Source organism: Octopus sinensis, linkage group LG10, assembly GCF_006345805.1.
Source record: "Octopus sinensis linkage group LG10, ASM634580v1, whole genome shotgun sequence".
NCBI classification, from domain to species: domain Eukaryota; kingdom Metazoa; phylum Mollusca; class Cephalopoda; order Octopoda; family Octopodidae; genus Octopus; species Octopus sinensis.
In genome coordinates, this window is record NC_043006.1 from 53,886,905 (window position 1) to 53,909,017 (window position 22,113).

Consider the following 22,113-nt stretch of genomic DNA (forward strand, 5'->3'; position numbering starts at 1 on the left):
TTGGAATAAAAGATACGCGAAACTGAAATTAATTATACTCTCTCGGCTGAAGCACCAGCTTAAAGGCTTTATAAGATTGTGAAGAAGAGGGGTCTGTGTCCGTTTCTGATTGAGATGCAAGCTGGCTACGGCGGATACCCACTGTATACATGGACACCTGGCGAAGAAAGATTCACGGCGACAATCGAACAAATGTTACTATTGGAATACCGTATTTGCCTGCGTATAGGACGCACTCTCACAAAGACAAACCCTAACTTTTTTCTTTTTGTGTGTATGTGTGTGGTGGAGATATATTTTGTGGAAAAGCAAATTTAATGTTTCTCGCCATACACTAATACACTTGATATCCCATCCGTTATACGGTTGCATTAGTTGATTGACAATCTTTTGTTACATTTAAGAAAAATAAAGCGCGTCTTATACACTGGCATATACTGTAGATAATCACGGAAGAGTCTTGTATTCGTTGCTGCTTTCAAAGATTTTCAAAATGGTGATCATTGTTCCATATTACAGTTGAGACAAATCGAATAATTATGTTTGCAAATACAACAAAGAAAGTAATCAAGCCGTTTTTTGGGGGGGGGGGTTTTCCACTTCAAAATCCAGACTCAAACCAGTCAGGCATGTAGACCACCTTTATTATTGAAGGAGTGAAATGGATTCTGAAATTTCTTATCGATTACGTTGCAATCAGCAAAATGAGAGCTTAAAGAGGAATTTGTGGCGCAGCTACTACTGTCCACCAAGACTATTCTCAGCCCACTCCCTTCTGTGTTTTATAGTTCTCACAGCCTTAACAGAAGAACTTAAGACCAAACACACCACGTGATTTATCTGGGGGAAACACAGTAACAAGCGAACGAATCACCACCTCTGCACTTGAATGTGTGTGTGTGTGTGTGTGTGTGTGTGTGTGTGTGTGTGTGTCTGTGTGTGTGTCTGGTGTGTGTGTGTGTGTGTGTGTGTGTGAGTGTGTGTGTGTGTGTGCACTCATACATATACCCTTTCATTTTTATTTTATTTTATTTTGCTTTGGGTAAGGGGCCACGCTCATCGTGTTTGCAGGCCCTTTAAGGCTGGTAAGAATAAGTTCAATATCTTTATGCTTAATAAAGTACAAATTGCTGATTGCAGGACAAACAATAGGCAGAGACAATCGATGTTCAGTGGAGAAAGGATTGGTTGGAGAAGTTCAGTGCGAGACTTGTGATGGTGGTGGTAATGGTGTAGGAGGATGCTATATGAGTGACATTGGGAGCGGGGACCAAAAGGTCAGGAGTGTCTGGGAGGCAGTGGCTCGATACCAGCCGGCACCAAGGTGCAGAGGGCGTTGCAGTAGCAGTGAGAAAGGTAGAGGACACACAGCAAGCATGTCACCCAAAGGTTGCGTATGTTGGCAAGGGACTTCATTCCGATCGGTCGTCTGATCTTTGGGAGGACCAAATTCTACAATGTTTGTGTCGTAGCACTGGGGTCAGTGGTGGTAGCTTTGTACAGTGTTAAATATTCATAAACTCACACATGCACACAAATAGCTATATTATTGATTCTGTTATTATCATTTTTAAATTGTTACCCTAGATAATAATAGAGTCAATGATATCTTCGCAAATCATTTTCTCGTGAATGATTTGCTCCGTATTAAAATTGTGTGTGTGTGTGTGAGTGTGTGAGTGTGCACGCACACGCACGCACATATACACATCACCGATTTCCACCACATACATTAGACGTGGCTGTGTGGTCCGAAGCTTGTTTCCCAGTCATATGGTTCCGGGTTCAATCCTACTGCGTGGCACCTTTGCCAAGGGTCTGCTACTACAGCCTCGGGCTGACCAAAGCCTTGTGAGTGGATCTGGGCGACGGAAACAGAAAGAAGCCCGTGTTTGCGTTTGTCCCCACCAACGCTTGACAACAGGTGTTAGTGTTTTTACGTCCCCGTAACTAAGCGGTTTCAGCAAAACAGAAAGATAAAATAAGTACAAGGCCTGAAAAAAAAAGGTACTATTTAAGAAGAGTGGTCCCGGTGCGCGCACTCGCGTACTCGCGCATCCGCGGTAGCTAGTCGTGACTAGTCGATCCTTACTTTGTGTTATTGTGTTTTATTTACTTTGTTTAAAAAAAAAATTTACTTTGTGCAAAAATGTTATTTATTTTGTGTTTTATTTACTTTGCTAGGTAATAGCAAAGATCGACTAGTCACGACTAGTAGGATCGACTAGTCACGACTAGCTAATGCGGATGCGTGAGTACGCGAGTGCGCGCACCGGGACCACTCTTCTTAAATAGTACCAAAAAAAAACCAAGTCCTGGAGTTGATTTGTTCGACTAAAACCCTTCAGTGTGGTGCCCCAGCATGGCCGCAGTAAAATGACTGAAACAAGCGAAAGAGAAAATATATAAATAGGTATCAAATTTTGGTACAAGCCCAGCAGTTTTGGCGAGGACTTAAGTCGATTGACTGGTACATATTTTATCGACCCAGAAAGGACGAAAGGCAAAATTGACCTCGGCGGTAATTTGAACTCAGAGCACAAAGACGGACGAAACGTCGCTAATTATTTTGCCCTGCATGCTAACTGTTCTGCCAGCTCGCCGCCTAGTATGCATATGCACATTTACAAATTTAATTACACGTACACACACAAATACATGCACACACTCACACTAAAATACTTAGGCGCAGGGGTGGCTGTGTGGTGCCGGGTTCAGTCCCACTGCGTGGCGCCTTGGGCGAGTGTCTTCTACTATAAGCCTCGGGCCGACCAAAGCCTTGTGAGTGGATTTGGTAGACGGAAACTGAAAGAAGCCCGTCGTATATATGTGTATGTATATGTGTGTGTGTTTGTCCCCCCCCCATCGCTTAACAACCGATGCTGGTGTGTTTGTATCCCCGTAACTTAGCGGCTCGGCAAAGACACCGATAGAATAAGTACAAGGCTTATAAAGAATAAGTCCTGGGGTCGATTTGCTCGACTAAAGGTGATGCTCCAGCATGGCCGCAGTCAAATGACTGAAACAAGTAAAAGAATAATAAATCAATGCGCGTGCACACACACACACACACACCCCCGCAATTGTATACATAATCGAACACATAGACACACGAATGCGTGCGCACGCACACTCATACATACACACAAACTTACGAATACTTATAAACATGCATATATATATATATATACATTGTAAACAAAAATAGACACACACACACACACACACGTACATACATAAACATGCGTATGTGTAGATACACGTAAACTTCCACACAAACACATACATACATACTAACACACATGGACAAACATACATGCATGTATATAGACGCATAAACAACGTACACAGACATACATAAACAAGCACACACGTCCAGTAGAGAGAAAAAACGACAATAACATTTCTGACAAAAGATTTCAATTCATAAAATACAGCTTACCTCGATCTCTTCACCGATTGGTCAACTGCTTAATTTAAGCTCCGCCTATCAAGGCGGGTCTTTCCACAAATATATGTTTCTGTCGGCGTGAAACTCGTAGTATTTTCATGTTTAACGTGTACCGCCAGTTGCTTGCTTCAAAGCCGGCTGTTTTTTTTTTAACTGGGGTTGTATTTTAACACCAAAGATCTTACACTGGAATTACACACATCAGTTTGAATTGCAACGTTTTTTTTGTAAACGTCTGAATTTTTTTGTGTTTGTACATATATATATATATATATATATATATATATAAATATATATATAATTATATTTATATATATATATTATACATGCACACATATTTTAAAATCTGGCTTACTTTGAAGCGAAAAATTAACGTGCAAAATACATTGAACATATCACGCGTAAACTTTATTTAGTTAAAAGGACTATATATATAAACGCACAAAATGAACGATAGAAAAAGTATGAGTGAAATAGCAGCAGATTTTATTGACCCCTCTACGTGGCCTTTACTTCATAATGATCCTACACTAGAAGAGTTCGAATTCATGTCACAGTCTCTGGAGTTAAGTTCTGTCAACGACGAATGGCTATCGTCGTCGGATCCTTTCAGTGATTTCAACTTCGATAATTTTGAAATGTTATTTGCAGACCCCGACTTTCTTGTTGCTAATCGTATTGACAATCACAACAGCGAAAACACAGACCGCAATAGCAGATCGACTCGTAATCCTAATCCTAACTTATCATCTGCGAACCCTTCACCCACGCACACCAATTATGAGTCGGATTTCTTGGCAACTGGTCAAGACGAACAACAGACACCATCGCCATCATCTTCATCACGAGAATTCTTCTCTTCACAAACTTCAGCACCACCGTCACCCTGGTCCCAACATTCTTCTGTCGGTTCCCCATTGTCAACACAACCAGATTCACCACTCGGATTAAACACATCTGAGAATTCTTTTGATTTTCGGACTTTACTAAGTAAATCAAATCTTCAAGTTCCAGTTGAACAGACCCCAAACAAACCCCAGCCTAAGGAAAAGGGGAAGAGAGGTCGACCTCCAAAGAAAAACCTCGACCGACGAATACAGAAAGGGAAAAGAAATGGTAAGATTCTTTTTTTTTTTTTTTTGTTCCGTTTCTAATCAAACCCTTCTTCGTTACTAAAATTAATTACTCCTTACCATAACTTTGTTATTTCTATTCAATACATATTAATTAACAAGGTAGTCTCTATGTAATCGCTTGACCGGCGACGATCTTCTATATTACGACTGTAAACTTAATTTTAAAAAATTACAAATTACAATACAAACATGAACGTCACTGAATTAATGCTTGAAACTTGTATAAAAAAACATATATTTAACAAGAATAGTCAATATAGCAGCGAGACTCCACTTCTGTTAGATGTAGGGTTTCTCGTTTCGATTCTTGTACAAGAATCTGGTGGAGTCAGTTACTAAATTAGAACAAATAATATATTAGTCAAATATATATATATTCAGATAATTACACTACCCAGAAGGTTCTTGTTCATAGATCTGCTCAATCAGAGCTACCATGGGCTAAACAATAATTTATCAGTTGTAAGTTAGATAACAGCATACACTTATACACTTACCCCACCACGGAACATGTAGCCTCTTCTTTCACATTAATTTATACTTACACTATTCAAAAATTAGGGGTTCGAATAAACTCTTCACTCTGGACATTATTCAGTTTTTTGTCTCTCTTTCTGTCAACAAATAGCGTTTTCCTTTTGTTCTCAAAGCTTACTTTCTTTGTACCCTAAGGTACGCTGAGGTCAACCCTGATTAGCAAATGCCATAATGGGTATGGGATGAGGGAGTACGTCCCATTTTTAAAACGGTAGGGTATAAGGAATTTGGCTGTTATTTCTAGCAGGTTGAATGGTCATGTAGAGGCTTCCTCGTTAGCTCGTTTAAACATACAATAGTGGTGGGGAAAGCAAACACTCCATTGATAACTAATGCTTGTAAGCGTATATTTATGAATGTATTTTGTTCATAATGGTTAACTTTTACGACCAGTCAGTCTTACCATACCAGTTCTTTGTAGATTTGGACAAATTTTACCACAGAGCATTTTTGCTTTGTATAAGTTTATTTATACATTTGGGTTACACTTTGTTAAAGTTAAAAGAAAAAAAAAGAATACTAAGGAAACTAGTCTTGGGATTCCCACACGAACCGTATTGAAGACACACTTTCCTTCCACCTCATGATTTTTGACAACCGGCATGACAACACACACACACACACACACTTACACTCACATACATCAGCATGGTGAAAAAACTGCCGGGGTACTCTCTTCTCTTTTTTTTTTATACGTAACCCAGTCATTCCAAACGCCATAGCAACGAACGAAGCTCTAATACTTCTAACCAGCCAACCTTTTGTCTATGCATTTTGTAACCAATCCCTCGTTCGTTTTTATTTAAGCTTGAGAGACGATGGGTCAAACTTCCTCGATCGTTACCAGTAAAATAAATAAATACCAGTGACATTAATTCAAACAACTCTGTCCCTCATTCCCTGGTTGTATCCTGACAAATAAGCAAATTTTATTCAGACGATAAAAACAAAGTGTTATAGCAGAACTAACAAAGTTTAATTGTGTTAGTTTGTCTTTGTAGAGATACTATAGCGACTTACTTTTGAAACTGTCCCTTATACCCCCCTACGATCTCATAGTAGCTAGGTAAAACTTTATTTTTCTTCATTCCATATCTATAAATGTAGACTCAGATTTATCGAAAACTAAGGAGAGATTTATTTTTAGCTGAAAACCTTATTCTCCTATGGGCATACACGCCGTTTGTTGCTGCTATTCCCAGTGGAAACGAAACCAGGTCGCTGTATCTATTTGCAGAGAATTTACCTCTTAGCTTCATCGTTTCTCACAGCTGAGAGAGTTCTTTATGAAACACAGTCTCTTTATTTTTAATAAAATGTGATGACTGGATCTCGTCATAATGACTGGTGGCTTACTTTGTCTTTGATTCTGGCAAAGTCGAACTAGAAAAGCAACCTTAGTCTGATTTTCTTACCGTCTACACCGAATCCATTCCCTCTTTCTTTCTAAAGTGACTATCAATTCTCTTATCTCTTTTTATATGCACTTCTTTCTGTGAGTTGAATATACAATGTCAAGCATCCTAATTCACATTTCAACTGTCTCCCTCCCCCTCGCTTCCATCTGTTTCTCTAACAAGTATGATCTTTAAAAGGATAGATAAGTGAAAGTGATAGGTTGTACCTTACACGAAAATAGTCACTTAAACTGGGTTGTAGAGATGGCGAGTGGGGTGACTTTTGTATAACGTCTTTGCTGATAAAAAAAAAATATTCTCTAAAAAGTCTTTCGCAGAGTATCTCCCAAGACAACAGTTTAAAAAAATTAGCTTAAGGTCCCTCTAATGTTTTATATACTAAATAGAATTTAGTCCTTTTTTTTTAATACAGGAGATGAATAGGGCTGAGGTGTTGCCCAGTTAAAAGGGATGCGAGACGTTTCCTTTTGTCAGTTAATAACTTGTTTTGTAGTTTGACGTGAGTTAATATGTATATGTCACCTAATGTGTTAAGAAGTTTAATCTTCAATTTGTACTATGTTAATTAGTGTCAAATATTAAAAAGCAAACACATTCTGAAAATTCGCCCTAAAAGACTTTTGACATTCTGATTGATACGTGTAATAAATTCACGGGCATAGTTTCCAATTTAGTGAAATAATTTCAGGCTCTCAGTTTAATTACAATTCCTGCCAGGGAATTAGATTCATCGCTATCGGAGGGTTTGCGCAGAATATGGTCACTAGTTCCTTCCAGATTTAATGAAAAAATATCCCCCTAGGTGTTGAATACTGAATAAATAAAGATCAACTATATTCTATATCTCCCTCACCCGTTGCATGCTTGTGGTCTTGTGTCAATAAATGTTTTTCAATGCAACAGTTGTATTTTCGTCGTTATTTCATAATTAATCACTTTTTTTTCACTGAATGTTTCAGCGTTATCGTTAAAACAAACTTATTTCTTGTGTTCGCATAAAAAAATATAAGACAGTGGAAATTTTTAGAAAGTTTAGTTTGAAAGTTTATCGGCGCCTTTAATTTTGAACCTCAAAGTTAGAGGGAGCCTCTTATACGCCTTCGATTTTTAAGAAATAGCAGCTAAATTCCTTTCTACTATCTTAAATCAGTCTTGATGCAGTCCTATATATATATATATGTAAAATGACGGTGTTAATGACTGAAATACTTTTTGATCCATAAGTCTGCTCGATCATTTTTAGTTATAGTTGGGAGCTGAACAACCACTACAACCGCTCCTGCCATCAACTTGATCAACCGCAATACTTTCGACCCTTTTTAGATAAAGGAGTCGTGATATTTAGCGTTTATTGCAACAAACAGAGATTTGTCCCTATATTGGCACAAGAATAGATAAAATATTTAATATAAACACAAGGCCCTAAAATAGTTAGGGGATGGGAAAAGTCGATATTGGTACTTTTATTTTGTCGACACCGGAGGGTTGAAAGCTCGGGATGAATGTAAACACCGAGTACAAATACCGTAATGCTTTTTTCATCTCCTCCTCCTTGCCGACTCTTTTGATCAACCATCGATTAAATGATGTTAGGAATTGAGTGTTGCTTTGATCATCGGGGTTCCTTCCCCAAATAAAATATTTTCTATAACTTAGGGAAAATATATTGTATTTATTCAACACTAGTTATGTAGTATAAGATATTAGTTAAATAAAGGTATTTCTCCTACAAGTACTTGCCGGAGTACGTAATAAACAAGCATTTTTATTGCAGTAAATTGAATTCATGAAAACAGTAAGGAAATTTTCAGTAAATAGTTTTTAGGTTTTTTTATTGTTTCTATAAAACATTGGGTTTTTTGTATGCCTGATACAATTATATAAATTGCACTCCTTGCGTCCATGTCATATTGTCAGTAAATGAGTTTCTTTATTAAATTCATAAAATATAACAGGTCATTTGCTTGTGTTTTTGTGGATCAATACTGTAGTAATTATCTGATCATACAATTCGATTCTATGTAGGTTTCGATTAAAACCAGTTAGCTCTACGTAGATCACCAATTCCGTCTGCATTCCCTTAAAATTTTTCAGGTTTCTACCCAAGTAGTAGTTTAAACCTAGGATGGCTCTAATCGAGCAGATCGTCTTAGTTTATCTTGGGTTAGGGTTAGGACAACATTATCTAAGACGGTAGAGGTGTCATTGGGGGGGGGGTGCTATCTCTAGCGGGTCAAGTGACTACATAGAGGCTTATTCCCTGGCTACCCAAACAGAAGTACGTCGAAGTGTATATATTAATCTTGTATTTGATCGTCGAAGATTGAGTTTATCTCCTTTTATGGTCGATTACAGTTTTTAAAAACACGATAAATGTGACACAATACATTTTAAAACTTTTGGTCATATATTGCCCCTATACGTTCTCAGTATTAAAATTCCGGGCTAGTTCATCCTAACAAGATCGATCGATAAAATACGTACTCCTTTGAGTGTAATCGATTATAGAGCTGAATAGGCAGTGCTCCGGCATGGCCGCAGATTGAAATCTGTGCAAAAATATCCCATTGTTGTAGGTTCAATTCCCGTCTGCTTTGGCTTGGTAAATTTACTATTTCAAAAGATTGTATGTTGCATATCACTTTTCTTTATGAAGTAAAATAAAACGGTCTTTTTTTTATCATTTCGATTCCTTTTAGCTATCATTTCTCCAGAAATACTCGAAGACTCAATGGTGAGACTGTCCCACACAAATCATACAAACACCAGTTGTAGTAGTAGCACACCAACAGCCGTAACAGAGAGAAAGAAACGTAAATGCATGACAGACGAAGAGAAGAAAATTCATAACGAACTGGAACGAAGGCGCCGTGCTGCCATGTCTGTGCGTCTGGCACATTTAAAAGACTCTGTTGAAAAAATTCGCGATGATCCAAAAGCGTCGACAAAAAAAATAGTCGATGAAGCAATTGTTGCTATTGAGGACTGTAAGCTCCATGAGCAGGAACTTCTGATCGAGAAACAGAATTTGGCAGATCACCGGCGGAGGCTAAAGGCGCGGATACAATCTATGGAAAACGGAACAGATTATTCTTTCACAGCAACGCTAACAGGTACATTTTATCTTTCATGTTTTTGGGGTCGATAAGGCATTGCCCAAAATACTGGGTCGATTTAATCGACTAACCAATCTCTCTCTCTCTCTCTCCCTCTCCAGGAAATCGGGCCTTTATTATTTACTGTAAGGAGGGTGGCTAGACAGAATCGTTAGCGAATCACCCTTGTACTTCTTGCGACTCTTTACGTTTTGATTTCAAATCCCGCCAAGATCAACTTTGCCGTTTATCCCTCCGGGGTCAAATAGAGCAGTACCAGTCAAATATAGACTTACTCCCCTTTCCCCTTGAGCCCATGTCAGAAATACTTGGGAGGAGGAAGGAAGCGAGCCGGCAGTTGTCAGTCAGATTGTTGGGGCAATGCGTTGCAGCAATTTTCCCTGCTGTTTACATTCTTCGTTCAAATCTCGCCGAGGTCAGATTTGCTGTTCATAAGGAGGGCGGCGAGTTCGCTGAATTGTTTTTGCATGTGGGCGAGGGGTACATGATTGGCTTTTGTTCCCGGCTCATAACGCTTTGCATTCAAATCCTGCAGAGGTCAACTTTGCCTTTCCTCCATTCGAGACCGATTTAACAAACTACCAGTCAAGTAGTGAATCGATGTAATTTGCTGTCCCCACCCCTGCCCACTACCACTAACAAATGCTGGCTATGTTGCTAAACAATCGGTATTTCTTCCGGCTCTTCACGTTCTGAATTCAAATAACCCCTCTGGGATCGATGTGACAGTTGAGGTCCATTAAGCTTTTTCTTATTTCTTTATTGCCCACAAGGGGCTAAACACAGAGGGGACAAACAAAGACAAACGGATTAAGTCAATTACATCGATCCCAGTGCGTAACTGGTACTTATTTAATTGACCCCGAAAGGATGAAAGGCAAGGTCCATTAAGCTTTTTCTGTTGCCAAATTTATTCAGTGTAGTCTTTTCATTTTTTTTAATCTTGCCATGACTGACTTGCTTATTTTGCTATTCAGGATCAAATTAATAAATAAAAATAAATTATATTTAATATGGTTGCCTGATTTGGCAAGAAAGTAAATTTTTAATCTCTTAGTCCCCACTGTCTGTCGTAAATGGCTGGTCAGTTCAGACAATGGGTAGGAGTCGAGGAGGTTCAGTCTTTTAAGCTTGTACGTTTAAGATTCAGTTTGCCTTATCTGGGGCCCTGTATGTGATACGCGTTCCTTTACTTTATGGCATTCTTGGAGTATGCGAATTAAAACATTTAAATTGGAAATAAGTAGAAAGGTAGTTCACCGCTATTTTCGTTAAATACATTAATGTACCTCTACTACAGATATTATTTACCTCTCCTTGCTCCATACTGCTACCCTTACCTCTTCTTCCTTGTTTGGAGTCTCTGTGTGTGTGCGTGCGAGTTAGGTTTGAACTAGACAGAAATACAAAGATTATCCCAAACTAGGTAACCAAACGTGGTTACCCGACAAGCTAAGTGATCGCTGAGTCTTTTTCATATCTACATTGCACTGTCTCAAAAAGAAAAAGGAGTTCGCCAGCAAAAAACAAAAAACGCTGGTGTCCTAGCTGGAATGCCTTTTTTTTTAACAAAAGGTAGGGTAATAACTTCGGGCTAAACTATATAACAAAGGCGTTTAACATGTAAGGTAATGTTTTTCCTTACGTAATCATGACGTCTCAAATTCACATACGATATTCTAAATTATCGCCCCGTTCTCTAACTCCGCCTCTTCGGCGTTGTTGCAGTTGAAATGGCGGGAAAGCAGCAACCAATCAGCGTACGGAGTTCGTTTTCCTTTTTCTTCCTCTCCGTATAAGCCCGCGAAACTATTCTTCTTTGTCGAGGCTGCTTTCTTCGTCATACTTTTCAGATTGAATAAGCTATATATTTTGCTGACATATTGGAGCATCTCCACTAAAAGTATATCGACTAAAAGATTTCATTTTGTATATATTTTATTGAAACGGTTAAGTCGGCATAATTTCATTGTCTAAATGTCTCAAATTAGGACATTAAAGCATTGTTCGACTCAACATGTAAGACATAAGAGCTACACACACACACACACACGATGGTTTATCGCGCCATTTCCGTCTACAACGTTTCCCGCGTGTATACACATATATGTAATATATGTATGTGATGTATGTGTGTGCATATATATATATATATATATGCTTGTATGTATATAAAATGAACATAGCTGCATGTATTATATGTATAATCGTGAGGGAAAAATATGCTGGCCTTGAGCAGGGGTCCCCAAACATTTTAGACCATCGACCCCTTTATGGAATCTTTAACCCTTCATCGACCCCCTTCGTGGAATCCTTGACCCCCTCATCGACACCCCCCTCCAGGCATGTACAAGAAAATAAATAAATAATAATAATTAAGTAGATGTGCATTTATCGACCCCATAGGGTCGATATTGACCACTTTGGAGACTCCTGGCCTAGAAGAATGCTTTGGTAGAATATCTTACATATGTATTTGTGTGTATAAGAACAAGTATGTTTCTTCTTGTATTGATATGATAGTTTGTAAACAAGCGTCACCATGTGAGTGTCCAGCAATCTTCCATGAAAAAATGTCTAGCCAACGGGAAGTTTTTTCCTTGCTTGGAACCTCATCGGTAACAGGAAGAGCGATCTGGCCTTGGAAAAGTGGGTATTAAATTGATGCATTTAGCATACTTAATTGAAATCCCACTTAAGCAATGTGATAAGTGTAATCCGTACCCAGTATGTAACTGGTACTTTTGTTTTATTGGCATTTGAAAAGAGGGAAATGAAGGTTGACCTTGTTGGGATTTGAACTCATTTCTGTGGCTACCTACCCTAAAGCATGTTTTCTGATGAGAGAGGACCCATACTGCAGTTTCAGTAGTCTTGAAATGAATTCACTTCACTCAAGTACATTCTAAAGACTCCGCCGGTTACGACGACGAGGGTCCCAGCTGATACGATCAACGGAACAGCTTGCTCGTGAAATTAACGTGCAAATGGCTGAGCATTCCACAGACACGTGTACCCTTAACGTAGTTCTCGGGGATAATCAGCGTGACACAGAGAGTGACAAGGCTGACCCTTTGAAATACAAGTACAACTCATTTTTGCCAGCTGAGTGGACTGGAGCAACGTGAAATAAAGTGTCTTGCTCAAGGACACAACGCGTCGCCGGGAATCGAACTCACAACCTTACAATCATGAGCCGAATGCCCTAACCACTAAGCCATGCACCCTCACACTCAAGTACATATAGCCATGACCACATCTAGGTTTCCCACTTAGAAAAAAAAAGGTATTTTTTATGCAACTTATACGGTGTTTTATTGTTTTATAATAGTGGATCTACTTACCTACATTTTCAATTAGGCCAACCGTTACATCTTGAACAGTTTGAAATTTATAATTTTGTTCTTACCCATTACTCTATAGGCTACCAGTGATTGGTTGAACAGTTACATAATAGTTTCCATGGTAAAATAAATGTTTTTGTCCCATCAAATTATACAGAAAAGCATGCTGACAAAAGACCTTCACATGTTATCAGGGAAAGTAGTGGATCAAAAGACCTAGCCTTCAGTGATACACGATTCATTCTTTTGTTCATTTTACATCCTTTTTTATCATGCTAGCATGAGTTAGATGAATATTGTTTTACAGCTGAATACCCCTCTTGTTGATAATACCTGATCTTTTCAATAGGTGTCTTTCTTTCCACTCATCTTGTGCTGACAGACAATTTGTTAATAGGAATAATAGGCATAGGAGTGGTTGTGTAGTAAGTAGCTTGCTTACGAACCACAATGGTTGCAGGTCCAGTCCCACTGTGTGGCACCTTGGGCAAGTGTCTTGTGGATTTGGTAGGCAGAAACTTAAAGAAGCCCGTCGTATATATATGTGTGTGTGTATATATATATATATATATATATGTGTGTGTGTGTGTGTGTGTGTATATAAGTATGTCTCTGCCCCCCCCCCTAACATCGCTTGACGAGATGCTGGTGTGTTTACATCCCCATAACTTAGTGGTACGGCAAAAGCGACCGATAGAATAAGTACTAGGCTTACAAAGAATAAATCCTGGGGTCGGTTTGCTCGACTAAAGGCGGTGTTCCAGCATGGCCACAGTCAAATGACTGAAACAAGTAAAAGAGGAATGTCAGACATCATTTGTAGCTTAGTGCAGGATGTAAAATGAGATAACAGGCTAGCTCTTTGGTGGTTCATGAGTAGGTTACATCAGGAACCTTATAACACTATGGGTCATAGTCAATGTACACTATTTTAATATGTTCTGTGAAAATTGAGTGCAAAGGGGTTAAGAAAGAAAGAGTAGCGTGTGTTCATCAGAATTGCACTGTTCAATGAATGTATGAGAGCCAAGGTATGTCAGTAGTTATGTGTGATAATTATTGAATAATTTATGCATGGATGCTGCTGTGTAAATAAATATGTATCTTAGCTGAACGATAGACAAGAAATGTGAAGAAAAACGTTCAAGTCACATTATTAGGTATTCACTTTCAGATACTCAGCTCATTTTTAACTCCAATGAATAACTTTCCTTTCTGGTGGTTCTTTTTCTTTTTGATGTCCTGAACTTTGGCTTTTACAGTGCTGTTGTATTCATTGTTGAACTCCTACCACAGTTGGTATAAGTTTAGTTTTAGGATTAGATTTTACCTTTGTGTATATTATGGGCTCACCTTTTGACCCCTATGCTTCCACAGCATGCTGTGTGGGGTCATGTCTTATGATTAAATATTCTTCTGTGTGTGTTCTGAAGAGAAATGATACAATTTCTTTTTCTTATTTTTCAATGGTTTCTTTCTTACATCTTCCAGACCAACAAACTAATTTGAAGCATCAGCTGGAGTGATTATATTTATGCTCACCCGCCTTGCTTGCACACACACACACACACACACACAGAAAGTCAGTAATGTCATGATATATAAATAGGGTCTAATTTCAAGGACCTACAAACGCCTAATCTAAAAGCTAATGTTGTCTCACCTATAACAATTCGGCTAATCCATCTCCCTGTAACGAGTATGAGACAACTAGTGTAGGTCATTGGTCTGCAGCCATGCTGGGGAATTACTTTCAAGAACTGATTAATCACACCAGCCTATCGATCTCTATATGTCAGACCATTTAAAAGGGACACAACACTGGTTCATAAATTTAGTCTTAACAATAAACACAAACACATATATTTCTGGATTCTCTCGTTACACAGTCCAAGGTCACACCAGAATCTGGTTAATACACTTTTTTTGCTCTCTGTTCAAATCTTGAAATGGTTGACATGTTTATATGGTCTGTGTTAAGTGTTCTGAAGTTACACAGCAATGTGTCAGTCTGGCTACTATGTAAGTCTTCCATGCTGTTGTGTTACTCTTGGGGGTCTATGACTTCTTACTCAGTTGCCTAGCTTTATGCATAGGCATTGAATATAGACAATATTATGCACTTGTATATATGTTACTAAGGAATTATATACATGTATTAGGATGGAAGCATAACGTCACAATCATGAATGCTTGAACCCTACTGAGTGGGATTTTAACTCTTCAGCATTGAAACTGGTCGAACTCAGGCTCTCTCTCAGTCTCCTACCATACAGCATTGTTGTAAAAATAAACAGTCACATCATGAAAATCTTGAAGCTACATTAGCATGATTGCTACTTCAAAATAATGTGAATAAATAAGCATTGCATTTTATAGAGTAATTTGAATGCTTGAGTTGGACCAAAGTTTGAGAGTTCTGTTGAACAATACTGGAAGTGTGGGAGCCTTTCAAAGCAGTGCTCCAGCATGCTTGCAGGTTGATGGCTGATTCAATGATTAGGTAGTTCTGCTGGTGCCAGCCAATGCAAGTCTATTCGTTGTTTGGTGTATACACATGTTGGGTGGTGTTAGCAAAATCTCACATAAATCACACAAAAATGGTGAAGAAAATGTAACCATAGATGTCTCTAAAAGACTGGGTGGTTGTGGCTGAACACTTTTGATCATAAATCTATGCACATTCATAGTATTTTTTTCATATAGACTAGTTGTAATGTCTGTTACAAATAGTAAATATGGTGTGGAAGTTGTGAGCTTTATGTTTTATCAATCATTGACGCTCTAATAATTATTACTACACACACACACACACATGTACATACAAATCTATATATATCTTTTATGCGTAAATTTGAAAGCTTCTATATTTGATGTTGGCTTTGAAATATAATTTAATTTCCATTTGGAAGCTTTCGAGATACAACAAATATTAGGAACATACCAAACTCCATTCTCTCTTCTTATTTTATATGACCTTAATGATAAATAGTTTATATATATATATATATATAGGTACAGGCACAGCTGTGTGATTAAGAGCTATGATTTCAGGTTCAGTCCCACTACATGGCACTTTCTACTATAGCCTCACCCCAGGCAGACAAATACCTTGTTGGTGAATTTTGGTTGATGGAAACTGGAAGCCTGTTGTGTGTGTGTGTGTGTATATATATATATATATATATATATATATATAAGGTTTTATACGAGCACATTCATTCCCTTTCTCCTCATTATCTATCTATCTATATATATATATATATTATATATATATATATATATATATATATATATATATATAGATAGATAATGAGGAGAAAGGGAATTAATGTGCTCATATAAAACCTTATGGTTGAGGTATTAAAAGTATCAGCCATATACTGCAACTGATTAAATTTTTGTTGTGCGTGTGTGTGCATATCCACTCATATGTAACTCAGTAGCTTATGTTCTTGCTTGCACCATCAGATTGAACAATATTGTCAGAGAGTGTCAAAATTGTGATGATATTTGGTTGGAGTTAAGTATGTTTGTGTCATTGGGAATGTTTGGGGGGGGGGGGTGTTCCTCTATATCCTTCTGTCATTACCCTGTGACACACAAACAATTCACACAGGATAAAGAATGCTTAGTAGCATTTCATTCCTCTTTATAGTCTGAGCTCTTGCCTTTTCAGAGATGATAAAATAAGTACTGGGGGTTCAATGTAAATTGCCTTCCCTCTCTCCTTAAAAACTGCAGACCCTGTGCCAAAATTTGAAACAATTATCGTTACAATTATAACAAGCACTCGGAGAGTGCAAACCTCTGCCAAATAAGTACCAGTTATGCACTGGGGTCGATGTAATCGACTTAATCCGTTTGTCTGTCCTTGTTTGTCCCCTCTATGTTTAGCCCCTTGTGGGTAATAAAGTAACAAAATTATTATAAAGATTGTGCATATGTCTGTATGTATATATAATTTACTTACCTTTTTGTTTTTTTCTCTCTATTTCAGACATGGACAGTGGTTTATCTGAAGATGAACATGTATCTGTTGTATAAGTGCACTTCCAGAAAAGACATTACAGAAACCTCACCATTTTTACATACTTTCACCAATTCATAAGACTGAAAACACTGCCATACCATCCACCCATCCATATACACATACATCCATCTGAATCAATTTTTTTTTTTTGTGAGCTGTAGATTTTTTTATTTATTTATGTTTTATTAAAGTAGTTTTTGTTCAACTTTTGTATGCTCTTTTTTTTTTAACTCTTCCCAGTTCCTTCATATAGTTTCTTCTCCCTTCTCCGCCTCCTCATGTGTAAATACTTTTACTTGACTTGAGAAGTATATTTTTGTAGAAAGCTAAAAATAACAAAAAAATAAATTATTTTTATACAGTTATTTGTTTTTCTGTTTTTTCTCAGTGTTTACTCTTTATTCTTTTACTTGTTTCGGTCATTTGACTGTGGCCATTCTTTGTAAGCCTAGTACTTATCAGTCTCTTTTGCCGAACCACTAAGTTACGGGGACGTAAACACACCAGCATCGGTTATCAAGTGATGGTGGGGGGACAAACACAAACATACACGCACACACACATATACATATATACGGCGGACTTATTTCAGTTTACATCTACCAAATCCACTCACAAGGCTTTGGTCGACCTGAGGCTATAGTAGAAGACATTTGCCCAAGGTGCCATGCAGTGGGATTGAACCCGGGGACATGTGGTTTGTAAGCAAACTACTTACCACATGTGTATGTGATCGTCGTCATCATCATCGTTTAACCTCTATTTTCCATGTTGGTTTCTGATGGTTTGACTGGAGATGATATAATATGGAGGGCTACTGTGTTCATACACCTGTCTTCGTCTTTTTTCCTGTAAATTTCAGCTATATATATATATATATATTATATATATATATATATGTATACACACACACAAACACACATGTATATATGATATTGATTGGCTCCAGTTGGATTTCACTTGCTTTCTATGGCTGCCCTTTCCTTGGACCAACCACTTCACAGAGTGTACTAGGTGTCTTTTATGTGTCACTGGCACAAGTGTCATTTACTGGCCATGATCATGATTCTACTTAGCTTGACTTGTTTTCTCAAGCACAGCAATTTGTCAAGTCCTGGTCACTTCTCATCACCTGCATGAGACTCAACATCTGAGTATATATATATACAAGTACAAATACCGCAATACTTTTTCGTCTCTTTACCAACATTTTTGATCAACCATCGATAAAATAATAAACGAACATGGCTGTCATTTAGTGTTCTTTGTTTCCAATCTTCCGTGGAAACGTGTCTGACAGTGGGGATATTATTACCTTGCTTGAGAAAAGTGACGGTTGGCAACAGGAAGGCCATCAGAAGATTTACCTCAACAAATTACATCTGTGTATATTGATTTATAGTGTAACCAAAAGTATTTTGAGAGACATAAGCAGGCATGCTTTGAAAATGAAAGAGAAGTTACAGACCTGAAATAACCAGTAAATGCTAAATTATTAGCCTGTATATATGTGAGAGGGTGTGTATATATATATATATTTATATTTATATATATCACGTGACCGACCAGTCCACCAGATCTAGTTACACATCGCTGGTCACAATGCGTTCGCATTGTTTTAGCCTTCGAATAACGCCGCCCCGCTGGCTAAGCGAGCAGGCCAACAGGAGAAAGAGTACAGCAGGGATCACCACCCCCTGCCGGAGCGTCGTGGAGCTTTTAGGTATTTTCGCTCAATAAACAACGCCCGGTCTGGGAATCGAAACCGCGATCCTACGACCGCGTGTCCGCTGCCCTAACCACTGGGCCATTGCGGCTCCACGCACATATATATGGCACGTAAAAGCACCGTCCGTTGCCAGCCTCGCCTGGACCCCGTGCCGGTGGCACGTAAAAGCACTATCCGTTCGTGGCCGTTTGCCAGCCTCGTCTGGCCCCCGTGCCGGTGGCACGTAAAAAGCGCCATCCGTTCGTGACCGTTGCCAGCGCCGCCCCGACTGGCCTCCGTGCCGGTGGCGCGTAAAAGCACCATCCGTTCGTGTCCGTTGTCAGCCTCGCCTGGCCCCCGTGCCGGTGGCACGTAAAAGCACTATCCGTTCGTGGCCGTTTGCCAGCACGGTCTGGCACCTGTGCGGGTGGCATGTAAAAAGCACCCACTACACTCGCGGAGTGGTTGGCGTTAGGAAGGGCATCCAGCCGTAGAAACACTGCCAGATCAGACTGGGCCTGATGCAGCCTTCTGGCTTCACAGACCCCAGTTGAACTGTCCAACCCATGCTAGCATGGAAAACGGACGCTAAATGATGATGATGATATATATATATATATAATTTCTTTTACACCATGCTGGAGCACCGCCTTTAGTTGAGCAGATCGATCCAAGGACTTATTCTTTGTAAGCCTAGTACTTATTCTATCGGTATCTTTTGTCGAAACGCTAAGTTACGGGAACGTAAACACCAGCATCGGTTGTCAAATGATGTGGGGACAAACACGAACACACACACACACATATGTAATATGTACGACGGGCTTCTTTCAGTTTCCGTCTACCAAATCCACTCACAAGGATTTGGTCGACCCGAGGCTATAGTAGAAGACACTTGCCCAAAGTGCCACGCAGTGGGACTGAACCCGGAACCATGTAGTTGGTAAGCAAGCTTACCATACAGCCACTCCTACGGGTTGTTAGTGTAATTGACAGAGGGAGAGAGAAAAAAAGCGATTGCTGCTAAATATTGGGACATTTGCTTTCGTGGTTTTGCGGTGGATGTAAAAACTTGATTGGGGTGTATGTGTAATTTACATCCGCCCACGAAGGATTGGTGGGAAGAGTACTTTGCGGTAAACGACCAAAAGGTTAAGAAGTTCGCTTCGCAACGACAAGTTCTTGGGTTCGATCTTACTACGTGGCATCTTACTTTTTTACTTGTTTCAGTCATTTGACTGCGGCCATGCTGGAGCACCGCCTTTAATCGAGCAACTCGACCCCAGTACTTATTCTATCGGTCTCTTTTGCCGAACCGCTAAGTAACGGGGAAATAAACACACCAGCATCGGTTGTCAAGCAATGCTAGGGGGACAAACGCACACACACGCATATACATATATATATACGATGGGCTTCTTTCAGTTTCCGTCTACCAAATCCACTCACAAGGTTTTGGTCGGCCCGAGGCTATAGTAGAAGACACTTACCCAAGGTGCCACGCAGTGGGACTGAACCCGAAACCATGTGGTTGGTAAACAAGCTACTTACCACACAGCCACTCCTGGGGAAAATATTTTCTATAACCGTGGATTAACTGATAATTTGGGAATGAAGCTAGGTAGATGAAAACTATAGAAGATGGACGGGTGGATTGTATCTGTAATTCAAAAGGATGTGGCTTATAATACTGCATCGCGTTGATTCTTCCTGCGTTTATGGAATACATAGCCACTTATATGTTAACTGATTGAACAAGTGAATACTTATCGAAACCGACGGAGATCCAACGGTACAGTAATTCTTGATATTTAAAATGTGCAAAAATGGCGGTACTTGTGGCGTCTGTTTGCTTGCAGAAAGTTATAATAGAACAGGTTTTTTGTAATTGGACGTGAAACAAGACAGGGAGTTGGAGAAGTTAGCTTGAAGAAAACCTCAAGCTTCAGTTCGTTTGCCAGACTATACAGTGCAGTGATTCTCAATCGTTGTTTGCCTGTGGATTCCTTTGATTTCTATTTTACCCAACTGGATCGCATGTTTAAAAAAATCCTATTATATTTGCAGGAATTGTGTTTAATAAATTGTTAAAGGACCTGGTGTATTGTAGAAGTATAAGTAGTTTATTACTCATAAATTTTAAAATCTTATGTGGACCCCGGTTGAGAACCAATAATAACCATGAGATTCTTCATTTTTGACATAGGTGCGTGTGTACACACACACACACATTTGTGTATTTTGATATGTAGTGTAACCAAAATTTTGAGAGACATAAGCATGCATGTTTTGAAAATGAAATAGAAATCATAGACCTGCAATCATCATCGTTTAACGTCCGTTTCCCGCGCTAGCACGGGTTGGATGGTTCGATCGGGGTCTGGGGAGCCAGGGGCTGCTCCAGGCTCCAGTCTGATCTGGCAGTGTTTCTACAGCTGGATGCCCTTCCTAACGCCAACCACTCCGCGAGTGTAGTGGGTGCTTTTTATGTGCCACCAGCACAGAAGCCAGTCGAGGCGGTGCTGGCATCGGCCACGTTCGGATGGTGCTTTTTATGTGCCACCGGCACAGAAGCCAGTCGGGGCGGTGCTGGCATCGGCCACGTTCGGATGGTGCTTTTTATGTGCCACCGGCACAGAAGCCATTCGAGGCGGGGTTGGCATCAGTCACGTTCGGATGGTGCTTTTTATGTGCCACCGGCACAGAAGCCATTCGAGGCGGGGTTGGCGACTGAAATTTACTGGAAAAAAGACGAAGGTGTATGAACAACAAGCAAGTGTATTAGTTTGACGCTCGGGAAACTGAAAAGGTGTTTTGCGTTTCGAGCCTACGCCCTTTAACAGAAAGGAATAAGAGAAAATAAAAGAAAAAATTGTGGATTTAGTGGTCAAACATGGCGACTATATACAATGTCGCTATCGTTATTCAAATTCTACATTTAAAAATCATAACTACGAAAACTGAGGATGCTGTTCCAAATACCATACAAGATAGGAAACAACACACTTCTTTATAGTTTCACATCTAAATTAATTCATATTCTTAACAGTTTTCATTGACTATATATTTTAACTATGATAAAAATAAACAGTTCGATTTGTAAAGCATAATACCTGAATATTTTCGTGACACAAACAAATTTAAACCTTGTAACAATGAAAGTATAGACAACTGGGGTTTTTCTTTTTACATCTATATTTAAAACGCTGTATTAACTTCTCGGAGATATAATTTTTTTTTAAATATGTATATCAATAAACACAGAGTTCTAATGTTGTTGTCTGCATAGTTTGAGTGAAATACAATTGTCTCCCGGTTTTATTAAGCGTAAATGATTTTATATCAATATATACAAATTCAAATGGCAAAA

The 22,113-nt window shown here is 39.0% G+C and overlaps 1 protein-coding gene across 1 annotated transcript; it reads left to right on the forward strand.

Moving 5' to 3' along the window:
- Positions 1-3,551: 3,551 nt before the first annotated feature.
- On the forward strand, positions 3,552-17,240 carry LOC115216647 (myc proto-oncogene protein). Its single transcript, XM_029786137.2, has 3 exons — positions 3,552-4,567; positions 9,242-9,655; positions 17,003-17,240. The coding sequence occupies exons 1-3, from the start codon at positions 3,898-3,900 to the stop codon at positions 17,047-17,049; spliced, it is 1,131 nt and encodes a 376-aa protein (XP_029641997.1). The 5' UTR covers positions 3,552-3,897; the 3' UTR covers positions 17,050-17,240.
- The last annotated feature ends 4,873 nt before the right edge of the window (positions 17,241-22,113 follow it).